Source organism: Anabrus simplex, chromosome 3, assembly GCF_040414725.1.
Source record: "Anabrus simplex isolate iqAnaSimp1 chromosome 3, ASM4041472v1, whole genome shotgun sequence".
Lineage (NCBI taxonomy): Eukaryota > Metazoa > Arthropoda > Insecta > Orthoptera > Tettigoniidae > Anabrus > Anabrus simplex.
In genome coordinates, this window is record NC_090267.1 from 223,834,055 (window position 1) to 223,856,151 (window position 22,097).

The 22,097-nt window shown below is 37.5% G+C and overlaps 1 protein-coding gene across 6 annotated transcripts in view; it reads right to left on the minus strand.

The window, feature by feature from the left end:
* 5PtaseI (inositol polyphosphate-5-phosphatase A) overlaps positions 1-22,097 on the minus strand; it is a 589,076-nt gene that overhangs the window by 409,406 nt on the left and 157,573 nt on the right. For all 6 annotated transcript variants that reach the window (XM_067142880.2, XM_067142882.2, XM_067142879.2 and 3 more), the window contains exon 8: positions 10,660-10,715. In XM_067142880.2, coding sequence (XP_066998981.1) covers positions 10,660-10,715 — 56 coding nt within the window. The remainder of the gene's footprint in view (positions 1-10,659; positions 10,716-22,097) is intronic.

Below are 22,097 nucleotides of genomic sequence, written 5' to 3' on the forward strand. Positions count from 1 at the left end.
ATTTCAGATAAACACATACATATTTCAATTGAATCTTGTAATCCACAAGTATACTACGAAGCAACGAACCTAGATTCGTAAAATACACTACTATTTACTTTGCAATAACACAGCACAGAACACTCGTGGAACTACAATCAAGAGGCCTGGCGTCACTGAACTAAGCATAAACAAAGCAAGCGCGCTCCTCGTGGTCTATTGCACCCTGCGCTCGCTGCCATCTTAGTACGCCAGTCATCTTCTATTCGGCTTACTGCTACCCAAGCTACCAGCCATCCAGGTATAGAGATCAGTGGGTGATGTACTTATGTGTTTAATTAACACTCAAAGTATCGTGGCAACGAACATATAACAACATGAATAATTATCAGAGAGATAACATTAGAAGTCTTCAAAACATAAACAAAGTTCAAGGAGTTTATATATATATTAATGCTAGAGTCCGCCACAAATATTATTGGATTTAACGTCCCAATAACTACTCTTATGGTTTTCAAGAGACGCCAAGGTGCCAAAATTTAGTCTCGCGGGGGTTCTTTTACATGCCAGTAAATCTACTGACACGAGGCTGATGTATTTGAACACCTTCAAATACCACCGGACTGAGTCAGGAGCTAACCTGCCAAGTTGGGGTCAGAAGGCCAACGCCTCAACCGTTTGAGCCACTCAGCCTGACTCGTAATTGTTGAGCAGACATAGTTGGTTTACTCATTAAAAACTATTTAAAATAGCATTCTGGTTAGATTTGCCTTGTCAATACACTTTCTGTAAATGAACTTTATTTAAACATCATACATGTTTTTAGAACAAAAACTTTCTCTTCATCAGCGATCACACAAACTTATTTCAACTGTTAAAGCCTAACTTTAAACATAGTAGATTTTATATAATTGCAACTTCAATGAATAAAAACAATGTAATAAATCTTTATTTGTTTAGCCTAAATTTAAAGAACTATTATATCACAATTTATAATATCAATGAATACATGGTTATTAATGGTGCATTAAGAAACTACTATAATATTCCATAATGGATTTTCATCTGTACTTTTTTCATTTAAACTTGAATCAAAATTATCTTTCTGTGCAAGATACATTTCTAAATTTTCCAAAATGTTCATGAATTGACCATTTTGTACCGAATGTATTAATTCAATTCACTATTAATGTTTGTGAATTTAATTTTTTTTTACTGTATGTTCTCCCATTGCTGAATATCGCTTATGTTTAACAGCATTAACATGTTCCTTATATAGCCAAACTTCTTCCTGATTTTCAAAAGTACTGTTGCTTACATGTTTGACATGTCAATTTGTAAATACCTGACTTATTATAAATACTTTTATTCTCAATTTTATTTGAATCAAAGAAAGGCTGAGAACAAAATATTAATAATGAAGGCCGAAAAACTCTCAAGCACTCCAACATTCCAGAACAAAGAAAAACCTAACAAGGAATAAGGTCCATTGACGCAGTGGATAAGCCATACTACTCTGTGACTAAGGAAAAATAAATTTAAAGACTGAAAGAAAGGTTGATGAATTTAGAAAGTAGGAAAACTTAATTACTCAGAGACAAAATAGAAAAGGGAAATGAGGGTACACACTCGTGCATCCTTATATTCTACAAAATCCCTGATAGGGGTGATCATATTTAAGTCGTAAGACTGCCTAGAAAACCTACTTTTTATGTTTAAGTCAAAGGAGAGAGCCCTACATTAAAGTTAAAGTAACAGCAGGTCGACCTAACCTTTATATTCTAAGGGGGAATGCTAGAACTTCAAAATAACAAATAAACAATTGATTAGGTCACCAAACCTCCAAACACAAACATTCTCAATAATTAGTTACAGTACCCAACACAAGGTAGCACTAGAAAATTTCTGCTAGGGATATCTGGTCCCTAACTTCTAGGTTTTAGCAAGTTTGATCTGTTTCTGGTAACCACACGGAATAGTGGGAATTCAAACTCAAAATCAGCTTAACACTTGTCACAGATATTATAAATTGTGATATAATAGTTCTTTAAATTTAGGCTAAACAAATGAAGAATGGTACATTGTTTTTATTAACTGATGATGTAATTACATAGAATCTCTGTTTTAAGTTCGACTTTACAGTTGAAATACGTTTGTATTATTGCTGAGGAAAAGAATGTTTATTATTTTCGAAACATGTATAATGGATAAATAAGGTTCATTAACAGAAAGTATACTCACAAGGCAGATTTAACCAGATTATTTCAAATAGTTTTTAATGAGTTCATGCAAATCAACACAGGAATAAACAACACCTATTATGGTTAAATTCATTAACATCTACTCTGTGCTGTTATGCGGTATACCGATCTTGATGTGGTGTTGTTACCTTCAGTCGATCATCCCTCAGACTGCCAGTCACATCATTGGCCTTGAGCCCTTATTAAAGTACTCATTTTATTGCTGTACTATCATTTATTGAGAGTATAGTGAACATTCATTTTATTAAGTCTCGGTAACTTGGAGTGATCAGAGCGTACGTTTCACAATTCGATAGGAAGTATGGCGCTAGTGGTCTATTGTCTGCAAGCTAAATTAAGGAAGAAGGGTTGCTACCTGAAACGTGCAAGACCTTCATGTACATGCTTCAGAACAAGGGAACGATGGAAGACAATTGCATAGGCCAAAGGACTACATTTCGGAAGCCAAACACGAGGCTAAAATGTCATACAAGATGAGTTTAAAGTAAACATAGGTGATGCAATGATTTGAACCAATGGAAAGGTAGCATCATTTCAATGTTGGCAAGACACTGACTAAAACGAGAGACGTGCCCTGAACAAGCATAAGCAACGGCTGTGGGGGCAAATTAATAAAAGTGACCAGCGTGTGGGTTAGCTGTCAATTTTTACGAGAGTCTTCGAGGAGTGTTGTCTATTTGCACGGAAAGGAAGAAGAGAGATACATTTATCCGTTTACCGTGTGTGCGCGGAGAGTTAAAATATGGTATTAGAAAATTATGCCATGTGCTAGGACAACTTAAGATTCAACTCAAATGCTCAGACTTTGATACTTAAATACTTCAGTGTAAATGAGCTCTGTATCAGTTCTCATAGGCATGGGGAAATATAAGGACAACATCAGCACATATAGATTGTTCCATGGGCACTAATGGTTCAGGCGGAGATGAACTTGTAGCAAATTTTAACAGTTAGACAGAGCATAAAGTTAAGTGGGACAGACTGCATTATAAATTAACATTTGACCTGCTTAGCCTATTCAAATTTCATAGCTGGGTGAGACTGCTTTACTTTCAAGGGATACAAACATAGCAAAGTAGAAGTATTTCCCGTCCAGTTGTAGGACTAAATGTTGTCTGTAGAGTTACCAGATAACAATGGTGCAGCATAGAGTGAGAGGGGAAGAAAAACAGTTTCCAATGTCAGATAAACAGTGAGGTGTGTCGCGCTGATGAATAAAAGCAGGTTTCTTGGTCATAGGTAACCATGGGCAGGAGTATTCAATTGTAAAATTCCCTGACCCAGTTTTTTTTTTTTTTTTTTTTTTTTTTGCTAGCTGCTTTATATCGCACCGACACGGTTAGGTCTTGTGGTGACGATGGGACAGGGAAGGGCTAGGAGTGGGAAGGAGGCGGACGTGGCCTTAATTAAGGTACAGCCCCAGCATTTGCCTGGTGTGAAAATGGGAAACCACGGAAAACCATTTTCAGGGCTGCCGACAGTGGGGTTTGAACCTACTATCTCCCGAATACTGGATACTGGCCGCACTTAAGCGACTGCAGCTATCGAGCTCGGTGATGACCCAGTACTAATCAGCAAATGGATGGTGTGTCGTAGCAACATTCCACAGGCAAAACATAAGCAGAAGGTTTTCTTCACCAAGGAGGGAGATGTATGGTGTGTTCCTGTTCATTTCTGAAGACATCATGGTGACAATGGATCATCACTAAAAAGAATGGGAGACGGCTGGTCGATGGCGCTCATGGCAGAACCTTTGAAATAAGATGAGTAACAGCTTTTCTATGAAATAATGAGTGTGAACACATGTTTTAATGTAGCCCAGGGGATAGGTTAGGTTTTGTTATGTAAATTTATTAGGCTTAGCGTATTTTGTTCTATCAGACTATGTCCTAAGTTTCAGAAAGATATAGGATAGATTTGAAATTTATATGTAAATATTGTGAAGTACATGTTTGACTATATGCATGAAGTCACAGTTTGCCACTTTTATTATAATTGCATAACTGAGTGGTTAGCATTATTTACGAGAATTTTTTTCTTTCTGTTTAATCAGTGTTTCGTACTTTCTTTTCCTGAAGTAGAGATGCAAGGAATGTCTTGGGTTAACTGTAACTTTAAAAGGATTAAAATTCAATTCAATAAAGGATAGGTTTATTTAGATGACAGGTTTTCAAAGGGTATCTCTACATGCAATCACACTTTCCAGGTAATTTGCTGAAGTATAAGAGTGTGTGAATGCTGGTAGTATTGTGACCCACGCTTCTGTTTAGTGTCATCTTTATGTTTGTTTGTGTGTAAATAAATGAATTATTTTTGTGGTGTCAAGTGCACATTGTCATAAGTGTTGGAAATGTATTGGTGGGTTATTCGTTCTGCCACTGCGATCTCAAATTCCAAGTTCAAATTGTCAAATTGTAGGAGTTTGGGTATCTTTAAAATTTCATTACTATTATTATTATTATTATTATTATTATTATTATTATTATGGTGTTTTCCTCGAGTTGGAAGTATAAGTTATTTCATTAACTTTGGTTTTCATGAACGAAGCATGTCAAATTTGAAAAAAATGTCAGCTTCTACCCGTGTATCACAACAGAGTAGGGCATTTTGTTTAAAGTTAAATTTAACGAACGCGGGTGCGTTTCTGTTTATAACCAGCGCTGCATGGTTTTAAAACTTGAAATACAGGATGGTGTCATCTATTTTACATCTTGTTTAGCTAACTTTTGGACATGGGATTATTGTGGGATGTAGATAAAGGGGACATGTTTTCCTCATTTAAAGCCTGAATCTTGTCATTGTTGTGTAACATGCCTTGGGTAGATTTGTGAGCAGCAGATGATTAAGGGTTTGATCCCGCATTTGGATTTTGCTACATTATTATTCTTTTTGGGATCCTGAGTCTCCATTTTTATGTTATTGCACCGTGTGATAGGCGAGGATGATTGTGTGTGTACTTATTGAGAAGGGGTGTGAGGCGGCCTATCATTTATTGTGATCTTTGTTCCATGTTATCACGGTATTTTGTTGCAGACAGGTTTGATATTGCAATGTGTATACTTTTGAGTAGTCCCTTATGCTATGACAGTGCTGTGGATATGTGTGCCAGATATTTCTTTTGTTTTAGAGACTGATGTTGAATTTTAGTTCAAGTGAAAGTCCACTCTACATTTTTAAAAATTGTGCGTCTTGTAATTTATTCCAACAACCCTCGTTGAATTATGTTTGAGCTCTAAGGACCACTATGGTGCTATCTGTGTCAATCATTCTATTCCAGGAACCAACGTTGCATAGGTGATGCACTGGTTTTTTAAGTGTAAATTAACTATTCTGATACCTTTCCATTGAGATTGCAGGAGGGAGATCTGCTTGAATGTGGCATGCTTTTGTCATGGGGATGGAAAATATGACAACTGTATATTTGTTGCGTTTACTGTGATTTATGGCGTGTGGCCCGATCCACAGTTGAGATTGCTGTCTTGTTTGTTGCTTGTTCTCAAGTTGTAAATTGGTAGGATATGTTACCACTCAGTGTATATTTTTGTGTACAGCTGGACTAAGTTATTTTCTCCCCAGTCACATTAGAACATGTATAAGGTTAGGGACACCACTGTGATGGTAGTGTGCAGGTAAGGGAATACTCATCTGAAGTGGAAAGAAAAAGCAAACCAACCACGCACGTGGTGCGGGCGCGCTAGCCAAATCGTCTCTTAAGAAATGTTGAAGTTCACAAACTGTTGCTTGCGTAAATGTTAAGTACATGTGTCGGTGTACGATTGCTTATCTGTAAATGTATATTTCCTCAAGATTAACTCTATGAAAGATTGAGACAACCTTTGAATCATGTAAATTTTTGTCACACTTTGATTTTGAGTGGTCTATTTTCATTTTCCTTCTTTATTTTAATAAACATGTTTTCCTCAAAATTGGTGTCATGCCTCGACTTGTATCATTTATAGCTATTAGTTGATCTCGTCTTGTCCATATTAGATGTAAAACAAAACAAAACAAAACAAAACAAAACAAAATAAAATAAAATAAAATAAAATAAAATAAAAATCTCTTCATTTGCAAATGAGGTGTCTACCTCGGTGGCAAATGGTACACTAAAATACATTATTGTCAAGCACTAAATATTAAATTAACAAGAGAAGAAAATTTTCCTATAATACAATTTACGCTAACAATTTTTTCTATTAAACACACAGCTCACCCTTAATAAATTTATATTGTTTACAAAATTCTACTTATAATATATCCTGTACTACTTACAAATATAGTCAACTGATACACAGTATGTGGAATTACTTCAAATGATACTGTACAACTGGTATAAGATTAAAATTTACATTGCAATTATTTACTTTTTTTCTTTTTTCTTTACCCATTCTGGAACCTAAGTAGCATAACGACCTGCTGCGTCTTAACCAGAGCCCCTTTTGCCACCACTTTTCAAAGTTCCTGAAGGGCCTTCACAACTACCACAGCGGTCCCAGGGCCCTCGAAGTCCCCACTGTACTTCACCCCTACAGGCAGTCCCCTACTTCGGCTGTCCAAACTCCATAGACCAGGGGATGGAATTAATTTATTCACACACATTTTTTATTTACAATAACCTCACTGTTAGAATGCCCTCTAACATTTCATTTATTTTCTTGTTTATTCTCTTCTTGAATATCTGTACAGATTTTGGAAAAGGATCAAACACTACCCCTGGTAAACTGTTCCACTCCTTCACACCCTTCCCAATATATGAAAATTTACCCCAATCGCTTCTGCTAAAATTCTTTCTAATTTTGTATTTGTGGTCAGTCCTGCCGATATAATTATTTTCCAACTGAAGCCTCTCAGGGATATCTCCCCATGCTGCTTCTCCTGTATAGGCTCTATATAATCCTATAAGTCTAGTTTTCTCCCTTCTCTTACTTAAAGTTTCCCACCTTAGTTCCTTTAACATTTCTGATACACTACTCTTTCTCCTGTAATCCCCTGTTACAAATCTTGCTGCTTTCATCTGCACACTATTTCTTTTATTACGTATTCTTGGTGAGGATCCCGAACACTGTTTGCATATTTCAATAATGGACGAACCATACTTAGGTAACTTTTCTCTTTTAATTCTTTGTTTCATCCTTTAAGTAGCCTCATTATGACATGTAACGATCTGTATGCTTTCCCAACAATGTCATCAACATGACCCTTCCAGTGCAAATTACTTTCAAATCTTACACCTAAGTATTTGCACTTGCCATCTTTTGGGATAACTACCCCATCCAAAGTATATTCAAATTCAGTTTTAAAACTCCAGTTCGCAAATGTTGTAACAGTTGATTTGCCTCCATTAACCTTCATGTTATTCTCTTCAACCCATTGTTGGATACTCTGAAGGTCCCTTTGTAATTCTGAACAATCTTCAATGGTATTTATTTCCCTATAAACAATTATGTCATCTGCATACAATCTTATTTTTTATGTTATATTATTCCCTAAATCATTTACGTATATTAAGAAAAGTAACGGACAGATTATACTTCCCTGTGCAATTCCCTTCCAAACTTTCTCTTCCTGCGATACATTATTTCCTACTTTGACTTTCTGAACCCTTGAATTTAGAAATGTTTTTATCCAACGTGTAACCCTTACGTCCAATCCTATTCCCTCCAATTTCTTTAATAATATTCCATGTTCCACTCTATCAAAGGCTTTGGAAAGATCTATGGCTATGCAATCTAACTGGCCTCCTGAATCCAATTGGTCTGATATGTCCTGCTGAAATCCCACCAGTTGTGCCTCACAAGAAAATTTCTTTCTAAATCCATACTGGCTCCTCATGAACCAATTTTTATCATCACATATCCCTCTGATGTACTTTGATATTAAACTCTCCAGTATTTTACAAACTATACTGGTCAGGCTGATTGGTCTGTAGTTCTCTGGTGTCCTTTTATCACCCTTTCCTTTATAAATTGGTATTATTATAGATTCCTTCCATTCCTTTGGTATTACACTATTATTTATGACATAGTCAAAGAGAAATTTTAAATAAGGCACTATGTACCACCCCATTGCCTTTAACACCTCCCCAGTAATTTGATCACTTCTTGCTGCTTCTCCTTGCTGGAGCAGTTGGATTTCTCTGGAAATATCTTCATTTGTGAATGAGAAGCTTCTTGTTTCCCTCTGTGTCTCTCCCTCTCTATCTTCTGTTTTGGTTTCCAACTCCTGACAATCATCTACTGAATCTCTGAATTCCCTACTAAAGAGGTTTGCTTTCTCAGTATCTGTTAAGTAGTGTTCACCCCCTTCTCCCACCATTGTAGGAATTTGGATTCCTTTTCCTTTTTGATTCCTGATATATGAATACAGCTTTTTCCATTTCCCTTTGTGGTCATTAAGCTCTTGAAGAATGCCATTCATATAATTCTCTTTTGCTTCCTTTTTCACTCTATTCAGTTCCCTCATTAGCTGTTTTCTACTTTCTCTACTCTCCCTACCTTCTTTGATTTTCCTGTTTACTATTCTACATTTTCTTTTTAATTTTCTTATTTCCCTTGTATAATAAACAGGGTCTGAGGTCATTTTACCCTTCTTAACAGGTACAAATCTCTTCTCTCCTTCCCAAATGATTCCTTTGAATTTAGCCCAAAGTGTATCCACATTACTCCTTCACTTATCCAACAACTGAATTGTGATTTAAGGTAAGTCCCAAATTCATCAACTTTAGTTTTTCTGTACAATTTCTTGTCTTCTGTGACCCTCTTATTAAGCCTTTTTGGTACCAGTCCCACATCCATTATTACAGCCTTATGGTCATCTATTGCTTCAATTACCTCAGTTTTATCAACAATTTCCCATGGTTTAACCAAGAATACATCTAGTAAGTTATTGAGACGAGTTGGTTCTTGTACTACTTGTGTAAATCCTCCCTTCCAAATTAACTTATTTGCCAGTTTCTGTTCATGGGCTTCACTTGTAGCTCCATTCCATTCAACTTATGGCAAGTTTAGATCTCCCCCAATTATTACCACATCATTATTATTGTTTTTATGAGTATAATCTATTATTTTCTCAAATATTTCCATGACTCTTTCCTTTCTTCCAGGCCTGTATGTTCCTATAATTCCCACCTCCTTCATATTATCACAAATTAATTTTATCCCTAATATTTCACCCCTTTCATCGGTAAACCATTCATGTGAACAATAAGTTTCCTTCACCAGAATAAACACCCCCCTCCCTTTTTATCTTCTCGGTCTCTACGATAGACTGTGTACCCTTCTGGAAATACTTCTCTATTACCCACCCCTTCTCTCAACCACGATTCCACTCCTATCGCCACATCAGTCTCATAAGATTTCATCAATGTACCGAATTTTAATTGTTTATTTACTACATTTTGACAGTTTACCAAGAGCAATCTCAGACCCCCTTCCTCCCTAAAACTTGACTGTTGCAATTGGGTAACTGGAAATTCCTTACTTTCCTGAGTTTCATTTTCTAGTTGGCTGAGGCAGTTTGAAGTACAGCTGGTTCTTTCTACTAGTTTTCCTGGTCAGTATTATAACTCAAGGGAGTTGCCTTTTTTACAGTACATATCCTAAGATTAATAAAATCTAGAACAATATTTGCTATCTTTCGTTTACCTGAATTGTTTAGATGAAGGCCATGCTTTGTCTAACAGTGTCTCTCGAAACTGCTACTATCAATTACCTGTGTATTACGAAAATGTTTACAAATTTTAACCATATCTGTATTAACTTTGTCCACTTCAATGTTCACACACGAGTCTCTAATCAAATCATGCCTGTGGGGCACGTTCACTACAAAGATGTAAAGATGTATGTTCCCCATCAAATCCAGGGTGTAATTTTAACTTATTTTCATAGTTTGAGTTGTTCGAAGTGAGCACACCTGGGAGCAGCTGATTAGTCTGGGGCAGATTACCTTGATGGTAGAAAAAGGGGACAGTCTCACAGTTGCTTATCCACATTTTTGGTTTTTGATACTGCACTTTGGGTAACCCCTGCTGCTTATGTATGACCACCCAGAATCAGTAAAATTGAGAAATATGCATTGCACATGAAACAAACACTAGCTGAAGTCTGTATTGCACTGTATACACTACAACCAGTCTTGAAATGATATAGTTCACCCCAGGTTCAACACAGAACATAGGCAGTGACATCTGCTGTGTGGTAAACAAGCAACTGAACTACTTGTGTGTATACAGTGCTCTCTACCACTTACAACAGGACTACATATACCTTACCATATAACGTGCTTAATCCCACAGTATTCCAAATATTTTTCAAGGTGTATACATCTCCAAAGGGTAAGATAGAAATTATTACATACATGTAATACTGTTTAAGTATTAATATTACAAGTAAAATTTGGTTATAATAACAAGGGTACTTGCCTTTCCAATGTGTGTTCCAGAGCACGCCGTCTGTTCTTACAGTAAACTGAGGGGAACTGTAACGAAGAATCAACAAGAAAAAGTGTCAGAAGCAACACTAAATCAAGATTTTAAAAAGTAACTGAAAGGAACATTACTCTACTTTTCTATAAATGATAATCACATTTGACGATTAGAACATTAAGTCTTCAAGTACACATAAAAAATATTTCCAAGTATAAAAAATTGGACATTATTATAATTATAAGGTGCAAGAACTTTGATGTATTCGAATAATGCAAATATTATGATGTACACTCAACTGCACAAAATTTGGCTGGTAGCTGGAGTAGATAAATGTGCCACATTACAGATGCACCAATCAAGGTAAACCTGTATAGTACTAACAATCAAAATGAAGCATTCATAGTATCTGGTTTGTAGACAAATACGAGATCTATGCCGCCGGGCTGTGGTGACCCCATCACCCAGTGGGAAACCACTGTAATCAGCCACCCGAGTATTGGCAGGAAAACCATACCGATTTGAGGTAGGAGGAAATGCCTGCCCTCAACTCTGAACACCTAGGGAGATGCTGACAGCAGCACTAAAATGCTTGGCGACAGGCTATGTGACAAGCCGGCCATATAAACCATCTCATGGAATGATGCCTTTCGGATTAGTACAAAGGCTAGGGCGTTCCCTCTAGGCGACGCATGTTGGCCAGGCCGGGTCAGCATGAGAAGTATGCAAGGGTTACCGTCGCACAGGCAGCAATGGCTAAACAAGCTAGCACATACAACCAGTCTTGCTTCACAAAACGTCGGCACTAAATCTAGGCAGTACAGCGAACTGTCAAAGGCTCTCGAAAGGAGACAGATCGATGCCTGTGTGGTGCAGGAAATGCAATGGGGTGAACAGAAGTCGTACGACATCTGATCCAGGTACAAGCCGATATAAAATTGCACCTGTGGAACAACCAGTGGCGTTGGTACTGTTGGGTCAGCAAAATTTGACAGCTGTATCTCTGATGTGCAGCAGTATGATGACCATCTGATGAAGATTATGTACACTGCAGATGGAGGAAAAGTACACTTTTTCAGCAAAAACGCCCTACTGACATGTTTGCCTGGAGCAACAAAGTATGCCTTTTGGGAGATGCTTGAAGAGATGACAGCCAAAGTACCCCTAGAAGACTACCTCATTATCATTGGTGATCTGAACAGACATGTCGGTCACAGCCCACGTTGGACATGGTTTCGGGGAAAAGAATGATGATGCCCAACAAATCCTCGATTATGCAGAAGCCCATGACCCAGTCATCACAAACACCTGCTTCAAAAAGCATAATTCACATTTAATTACATATTACAGCGGCACAAGGGCAACACAGATCGATGCCTGTGCGGTGCAGGAAATGGAATGGAGTGAACAGAAGTCGTACGACATCTGATGCGGGTACACGCTGATATACAATTGCATCTGTGGAACACCAGTGGCGTTGGTACTGTTGGGTCAGCAAAGTTTGACAGCTGTATCTCCTTGTAAGGTGCCAAGACCTAAGACATGTTCAAAACAAAGGTTTTACCATATGACACTGTCACGACGCAACAATGACCGGTCATCTGCAAGTTGCGTATCAAATCGCCGAATCCCAAACACACTTTTTATACAGGACCAGTGAGAATCAAATGGTGGCGCTTCAAGGAAAAAGATGCCGATGTCGTCACACGAATAACATTACCACCGATTACTATAGTCGAAGAGAGTTGGATCAAACTAAAGGAGGCTGCTCATGACACCGCATGTACTGTTCTTGGATCAACAAAACCAGGACAGCAAAATATTGACAAAAATACATGGCTCTGGAGTTATGTCGGAAATGCAGTATGAGAGTAGAAACGGCTTTACCATGAGTTTCTTGCCGACAAGACACCGTCTCGTTGGAATGCCTACAAGATAGCATGTAGTGATGTGAAGAAGATCATAGCTACAGCAAAAACAGCACATTGTCCAAATCTTTATGGAAAACTAGACATGCGTGCAGGCAAGCAGGAATTGTACTGACTCACCAATGCGAGGCATCGCAAACACAAGACATCCAAAGCTTCTATGGCATCAATGATGAAACAGGAAACTTATTGGTTGATTGGAAACAGGCAAGAGAGCGCTGGCATAGCTACTTTAAGAAGATCTCAACTGAGGAATTTCCCCATCCATTAATCCCAGTCACTGCTGCTGTGGAAGGACCTGTCAGAGATATTTGTGACCTGTGTTAGAACAGTCATCAAGAAAGGATGGAGAAATTAGTGTTCTAAAATTTATTGTAGTATACTTTTTATTTAATTCGGAAACATCAAGAGAGGACGGAGAAATTTATTTGTGTTCTAAACTTTATTGTAATATTATTATGAAGAAGTTTTGATCTAGGAAGAATGTAAAATTTTACTTGGACTTGTGTTTGTTTGATGTTTGAACAAATTGTGTATTTTGTAATATGGTGAAACCATGTGCAGTACCTAAATTTTGTGACAAAGTGTAGGACACGTGGAATTTCTAGGAGTATTTTTCTTGTCGTTTCCTGTCCTTTGCTGGCTCATCAGAAGGATGTTTCTCCAACAGCTTTCTGATAGATCAGAATAGCGACCTCTCCTATTCGTGAAAATTATGTCTGAATTGTAGCGAGCTTTCCTGAATGGCTTTTTGGGTGTTTCTCAATTTCCGACCTTTGGCTCCTTGGTGGGAACAGGATTCTTGTCTGCGTCTTTGGTTTTTGAATGGCCTAGGAGCCAGACGAACTCGGGTGTCGTCCCATCAGCGGGCTCCAGCCACCTAGGGGTAAGCATGTTTCCTCTTCTCGAACTTTAAATTGAAATTGATATTTCTTTTTGGCCGTGAGTTTACCTTAAACCTTGGCATATGCCACCTTTTTGTAATTCATTAGCTCTACAGCTAGGCATATCCTTTTGATTCTGGAGGCAATTCCCTTTTCTTTTAATTAACATATTTGGTTGTTTACATGTAAAACTAATTTTCCTCCGATACTGCCTCCCGTAAATCTGTTCCAATTTCATGCATGCAAGTTGGAGCTATACATCTTTCACTGAAGTATTTTAGGAAAGGCAGCAACTCCAAAGGCCTCTGCATTAAGTTTTAAATTCTCGTTTTTTTCATTTTCCTTGTAAATCAAATTGAAAAGTGTTTTCATTATCTTTAATGTAACCTTAAAAGATTACCGTCTGTAATTAGGATACTGCCGGTTACGTTTCATCATGCACTTGTGTGAAGAGTTTTGTGTTTTCAGGTTAAATACGCCTTTGAAGAAAAGAAAGGTAGAAATGTTTTTTAGTAATTGATGTGCAGCAGCACAGATTCCCGTAATGTTCAATTTGTGTTTCCTGAAAAGTCATGGATATGAACCTCATAGTTCATTTACATTATTCTTTGTTACATCTCTATTGCCCATGTTACCTTTGTTTTAATTCACTGTTCTGTTTTCATGTTACGCCTTCTTTTAATTTGTCAGTAAATGTGGACTGAAGGGTAACTGCATTCATGTTTCTTTCCCTGCAACGTCAAGTAATACTCCATCTTCTTAGTTATCATGTTGGTAATTATGTTTGTTTTATATCTAGCAACGTGTGTTTCCGAAACTTTGATGGTTATAACTGTTGTCTCGCCATTTGATACATTTCCCTTTATCCTTATCATTATTGATTTAAATGTGTTCTTTTGATTAATGTTGCCTCTCTTGGGGCGATATTCTGGTAGCAGAGCGTGGCTGTATAAGCAAGAGACGGCGACGGCGGTAACCCTTAACTAACCTAAATATTTGTACAGTTCCTTACTGTCAACATGTCTTGTGTTGTTCCTAATCCTTTTCATTTGAGAAAGGAAGAATTAATTTAGGAACTCTGAATTCGTAAATTAAATTCTGCAGGAAATGTGAGGGATGACACGAACTTATTAAAACAATCTCTTAATTTGCCAATAATTGTTCCTGTGCTAACTATAGATGAATTGTGCGCATCTTTAGCGGTGGTTAGAGATAAATTATCAAAATTTAATGCAATTCTCGTGTCCTTTAGTTCTTCTGAACCATCACATGGTCAATTAACACTTGTGAAAGTCCAAGTGAAAGTCCAACTACAACATTATATGGATGGAATTTGGGATTTGTTGTCTCTCAGTTTACCAGTAGATGAGCGACAGGAGTGTGAATACTGAACACGATTTTCTGGCATATTTGATAAAATTGTAGGCTTGCCTGAAGGTAATGAGTTGCTTAATTCAAGTTCTGATCCCTTCCGAATCACGTGAAAGTGTTACTCCAATTGCCATATCTACTGCTTCTCAAACTTGCACTGTGGTCGCTTGTGATAATGTTGTCCTGGAACCTAATGTGGGTAATGTTCCCCAGGGATCTTCTTCTGCTCCCTTTTCAAGTGCTTTGGTGCCTGTAAGTAATTCATGTCATGGGTCTCCTACACATGTTGGTATGTCTTCTAGTTTTTTTATGGCACATGGTAACCTACTGTGCCTCAGTGTCAGCCTACTGTTGCAACACAATCTGTTTCTCATGCGATGATACAAAAATATCCCCCAGTCCAAGTGCCACCTGTACCAAGTGTTCTTTTAGGTTGTGTAACCCCTAAACAAGTGCTCAATGCTCCAGTAGTTTCTCAAATTTGTGAGAATGTCTTGCAATTGAGAATATCTGCGCCTGTTTCAATGCAGTCTAACGCTAATCTTAACCTCACTTTCAGAACTCCATTCTTTTCTCAAGGGTGTTTGAATCAAGGTAACTATACTGCTGTAATTACTTCTCAGGACCACTCTAGTCCTTCCCAGGTACCTCCTACACCTGCCTTCTCCCAGATATTTTCAAATTTATCTCACCCATTGACTGCTGTATTTAAGGGAGTGTCAAAGTTTACTGCCAAGTCTCTAGATGAGCTTATTCTTTTCCTTCGATTTTTAATTGAATTTAAGGATCAGGCTATTGTACAATTTAAGTAGCGATCACTTTTTCCAAGTCTTATATCCGCTTGTATCTGGAAGCTCTTTCTGAGCATATCGTTAGAGCCATTTCTGAAAGATGGACAGTGGATTAGTTTCATGCACATGTACTTGAATTCTTTATTCCTTTTCATGCCTTGTCTTTGTTGGTGCAGAAACATTATTTCAGTGCAGCATTTGAAAGAATCGTTGTCTGAGTATATTCAGGATTTTAAGTTCTATGCTAGAATTTTTATTCGAGGTTATAAATTTCATTATTGGTTTCATACTGAATTAAGATTACATATAATATACAAAGTTTATTCCACCTACTCAATTGAGAATTGAGAATTTTTATGCTCAACTAATCCGAGTCTCAAATGCTTGTCAGCATTGTTGAGGGTCTTGCCCCTAATTACACTAGCCAACATGATTTTGCGTTAAAATAGAAAATATGTAATTCTTATGGAATTCGCTGCCCTGATTCCGAAAATGATGCTCTTTTTTTTCTATCACGTCTAGTTTTGATGCAATTCAGTGTTTTAGTATCTGCATGAATTCGTAAGATGTAACGTTGAGAGATGTTCTCGCGGAACATTTTTTTTTTTTTTAGAATACAATTATGTGATTTGATTTGTTATTGTTTGCATTTTATTATAGGTTTATTGCTGTCTAAATTTTCATTTTGTAGTTGCCTCGTAAATTCATAACAAACTCCCCCAGATACGCAATAGACCGCGAGGTATGTAGGATTAAAGATAAGACAGTTGAGCATTTGTCTTTCATCTTAGACCACTTGAATAAACAGACGTGCAATGTTTATGATGGACTGATAAAACAGTTTCCTTGCAAAGATAACAGTCCAAAAGTATTATACTCATGAAGATGAACAAGTATTTTGTACGGATGTTTCAAATCTTCTACGTCAATTGGGAGAGAGGAGTATGATCTTAGTAACTGGCATGTTTTTATTGACTCTTCCAAAAGAAGTTTAAAGGCTGTTTAGCTTCATAATACAAATGTTCTGGCATCCGTACTACTTGCACACTCCACAAAAATGTCTGAAACATACGAGACCTTAAAGTTGGTGCTTGAGAAAATTAAATATCACGAGCATGGGTGGCAAATTTGCAGTGATTTGAAGATCATTGGATTGTTGCTGGGACAACAAAAAGGCTATTCAAAATTTCCCTCTTTCCTATGCGAATGGGATAAACATTGGGATACAGTGAATTGGCCAGAAAGGAAACAACTACAACCAGGATCCAAAAATGTCTTGAATGTAAGTCTTAATGACCGTGAAAAAAATTCTACTTCCACCCTTGCACATCAAATTAGGATTGATGAAACAGTATGTCAAGGCATTAGATAAAAGTAGTCTATGCTTCCAATATTTATCCACTAAATTTCCCTCATTATCAGATGCAAAAATCAAGGAAGGCATATCTGATGGACCACAGATTCGTAAACTGATGAAGGAAAAAAAATTCACGAACACGGTGACCAAAATTGAGAAAGAGGCATGGAACACATTCAAAGATGTAGTGACTAAATTCTTTGGCAACATTAAGGACCCTCAATACAAAGAAATTGTAAGGAAAATGTAGGTTAAGTTTAAGGAACTCAGTTGTAATATGAGCCTTAAGCTTCATTTCTTAGCTTCGCATCTGGATTATTTCCCTCCAAATTTAGGAGCTCTCAGTGAAGAACAAGGTGAAAGGTTTCACCAGGATAAAGATGCAGAACGTCGCTATCAGGGACGTTGGGATGTGAATCTGATGGCCGATTACTGTTGGTCGACTGAACGAGACGACCCTTCTAGAGATCATTCAGGAAATTCCAAAGAAAAGGGGAAAAGACGGAGGTGTGAATCTAACCTGCACATAATGCAAGTAAAAAAATGATGTATGTTTAACCATGTAATTTTTATTCAATGTACGGTTATATTAATTTAAAAGCAACTGTACAGCCAAAACTAAATAGACGCTTTATGCTTCAGTTTCATGAATTTCAATATACATTAAAAATATAATACAAACCATCTACTTGCTTACAAAGCAGCATTTAGGTGTATTTAATGCATGCAAAATATGATTACGTTTTGCAAGCTGAAATTTACATTAATACATCAAATTTAATCAATACTAAGTATCAACAATTTTACGTAAGAACAAAATAACATTTAGTAAAATTGCCACTAAACCAGATGTGATATGCCAAAACTAACTTTTTTCTCGAATTCTGTGTTAAGAAATTAATAAAACCCACCTATTTTCATTTTTACCGCACAAAGAGGTTTTTTTTGCAGGCTAGTGTTATCGGTCGTATCTTGCTTTCACCACGACCAGCAACCTTTGCTCAATTGGAAGCTATCACTATTTCTGCCGAAGGTATTAGATGTAGGATGCTAAAAGGTTAGTTTTTTCCACCTATTCAATACATATAAATTTTATAAATTAGGAATTTATTGTTGATTCCACTTGAGACATGTTTCGCCCTTCATTGAGGGCATCATCAGTCAAAATATCACCTCAAGGTAAAAAATCAGGTAACTGGTTAGTAGTTGACATGTACAAATTAATACATATTATTAATACAATTACAAAAATTTAGTATGGGAAATAGATGCACAAAAGTGATGGTTGAACATATAGGTTTATAGATGAAAAGTCAGCACCAATGCCTAAAATTAACATAGTAGAGTCCGGCAGTGGTGCTCTGGAGAAACAGTTGACGCAATCATAGGAAAATAAAAAGTTTAAAAATATTTACATTATAACAATTAAGGGAGAAAAGGTGTAGTGTTCGGCGTCAATGTTTGTAACCAAAAATTGTCAAAGGTTGGTAACTATACAGTATTTACATTGTTCAATTGAACAGTTGAGATAAAGTTTTAAAAATATTTACATTATAACATTCAGCGTAAATGTTTGTAATAAAAACTAATGTCAATAGTTGGTAACTATATAGTAATTACATTATCTAATTGAATAGTTGAGAATTTACAATTATATACATAATTACACAAGAGCAGCTGGTGTGCAAGGATAAAAATTTATTTCAGTACCAAGTGCGTCCTGATGTTTTAGAGGTTGGAAGAAGGAATTAGTATTGACATTTCAGAAATATGTAGAGCAGTTTATTTTAGTTAAAATCACCGGGGGTAGGGAAATATTTCATAGCCAAATGAGGTTTTATAGGCATCAAGCTGGAAGTTTTTCAGTTGCAGCGCCGAGGTCGGTACGGAGACTGGTCAGTGTGGATGGAGATTCATGGGTATTCCGTGCGTTTGAACGGCAACAATGGTGACAGTTATTAGTGGGTAATTGCTAGTTATATGGGTAATTGCTAATTAGGAAAATGTTGCGGGTTGAAACTTTCGCTTATTATTTCAGTTGACTTCTGTAGCATCGAATGTGATGTGAAGACATCGGTGTGAAATGCCGGTGAGACAATTTGATATTGTTCCGTGGAATAAAGTATGGCGGACTTCGGGATGAAGTTATTGTTCTTTTCTGGTTTGGTGAGATAGAATAGAGTTGCTTGTGTTGTGAACTGCTGTGGAGAGATTAGAATGTATACGGCAACTGTAGAGTCAGAGCGTTAAAGTTGGGGTGAGGCATCTTCTCATTCTGACTGCGAAGAGGAGCCGTAGTGGCACGCCATATTTGTGCCGATGTGCGCTGGGTTCCAGCGTGTTGTTGAAAGTTGTATTGTATGAAGTGGAAGTTATCTGTAATTGAGATGTTAATAGTATTAGTTAGTGTGTAAGAAAGGTTTATGGTAAGTAATGAAGAGTGAATGTTATGTTACATACCTCATGTGTCGCTGAGAGGCAATTGAAGGTGAGTATTGGTGGACTAAGGAGGAGGCTCAGTCGGTAATATGCACATGCGGTTACATGACTACATCAAAAAAACTGAAGAATTCTTTTCCGACACAACCTACACCACCATCAACAAGGATCCTATACCAAAAGTACAACGCAACTTGAAAACCCTTCTCAAAAATTCAACTTTCCTCTTAAATGACCATGAAATCTTTAAACTAGTCAACATGAATCTAACTTTACCCACAGCCAAGTCCTTACCCAAAACCCACAAAAAAGACATCCCCATCCGACCAATCATCAACAGTAGAGGCAGTCCAACATACAAAACTTCAAGATTTCTACACTACTTTCTCAAAAAACACTACAAATTCAACAACAAAAACCCCATTAAGAACTCAATTGACCTATGTCAAACCCTGAATAAATTTACACTGCAACCAAACCACATTCTATGTTCCTTTGACATCACCAACATGTATCCGAACATCCCAGTTCTCAAAACCATCAACATCATAAAAAACAACCTCTCCAAACACAGTGGACTAAGCAAAATAGAAATTGATGAGTTCATTAAAATATTAACTTTTATTTTGAACAATAATTACTTCACGTTCAACAACAAGATTTACCATCAAAAGGGCTTAGCTATGGGAGACCCTATTTCTGGCATTCTAGCGAACATCTATATGGACAACTTAGAACACAATAAAATTATAAATTCCATCAATGGTATTCATCTTTGGCTCCGCTATGTCGACGACACACTAGTAATCATCGATAAACAGTGCAACAACAGCGACAACATCCTCACATTCCTAAACACTTTAGACAACAACATAAAATTCACAAAAGAAGATGAGGACAACGGCTCCATCAATTTTTTAGACATCAACATCACACGAATGGACAACGCATTTGAGTTTTGAATACACAGAAAACCCTCCTTCACTCCACTAACAATAAACAATAATTCCTTACACCCAAACTCCCATAAACAAGCCCCTTACTACAGTTTAATATACAGAGCTTTAAAAATTCCCCTTTCACCTACCAATCTGAAAAAAGAACTGGATTACATAACAGATATTGCCAAGTTCAATGGCTTCAACACCAACATGATCAACAAGATCATCAACAAAGTAAAACTAAAATTAACAACTAATCTTTCCCCAACAAAACCCAATAAACACAAATACGCAACTTTCACATACAATAATCCAGTCATCCACCAGATAGCCAACCCCCTAAAAAAGCACGAAGTCAACATTGCTTTGAAAACGTAGAACACGAACCAGAACATATTTTTCAACCAGAACTCTGTCAACCCAAGAAGAAACCACTACGCGGGCTCAGGTATTTACAGACTCACCTGTTCACAATGCAACTCCTCGTACATCGGACAAACTGGCCGAAGCTTCCAAACCTGTTATTTAGAACACTACAATGCCCAAAAACATAATAAATTTTCCGCAATGAGCACCCACATGAGGGACACTGGCCACCACTTCACCACAATAGAACAAGACTTAACAATCCTAAAAAAAGTCGAGAAAGGCAAACTAATGACTGAGTTTGAGAACCTATACATCTATCTAGACCAACACTTCAACAAAGATAAAAACCTCAACGAGATAATAGATTTAAAACACCCCCTTTATGAACAAATTCCCACCTTACTACAAAAAATAAATTTTCAAGGCAACAACTTGTCTAAAATCTCCAATACCACATTAACTAACTCACCCAGCACGTCGACAATTACCCCCCTACCCCCCACCTCCCCCTTTCCGACCAATTCCCCCACACACAACGACAGCAAGCCCACACATCCTCCCACCCAAGCACCTCCCCCTCCACCACGACCCCACCGATACAACACGAGAAATAATAACCACTCGACCTTCAAAAACAATACAACACCCAACACAAGCAAATAACATTCATCACATTAACAAATGGGCATCAATATTATCTGCGTAACTTTCGGTTCCTTATCCCCTCCCCCCCCCCTCTTTTTATAAACCAACACTACATCAACCTGCACTCCCAATACACAACAAGCTCGCCCCTCCACTCTACCTTCCTCTATTCTGACAGCTCACCTTTGCGCATGACTCCGCCCATGCCCCTCCCCCCCAAAGCTCTCCACCCCTCCCGCCGCCATTGCTAACCGCATGTGTGTATTACCGACTGAGCCTCCTTCTTAGTCCACCAATACTCATCTTCAATTGCCTCTCAGCGACACAGCAGGTATGTAACATAACATTCACTCTTCATTACTTACCATAAACCTTTCTTACACACTAACTAATACTATTAACATCTCAATTACAGATAACTTCCACTTCATACAATACAACTTTCAACAACACGCCGGAACCCAGTGCACATCGGCACAAATATGGCGTGCCACTACGGCTCCTCTTCGCAGTCAGAATGAGAAGATGCCTCACCCCAACTTTAACGCTCTGACTCTACAGTTGCCGTATACATTCTAATCTCTCCACAGCAGTTCACAACACAAGCAACTCTATTCTATCTCACCAAACCAGAAAAGAACAATAACTTCATCCCGAAGTCCGCCATACTTTATTCCACGGAACAATATCAATTTGTCTCACCGGCATTT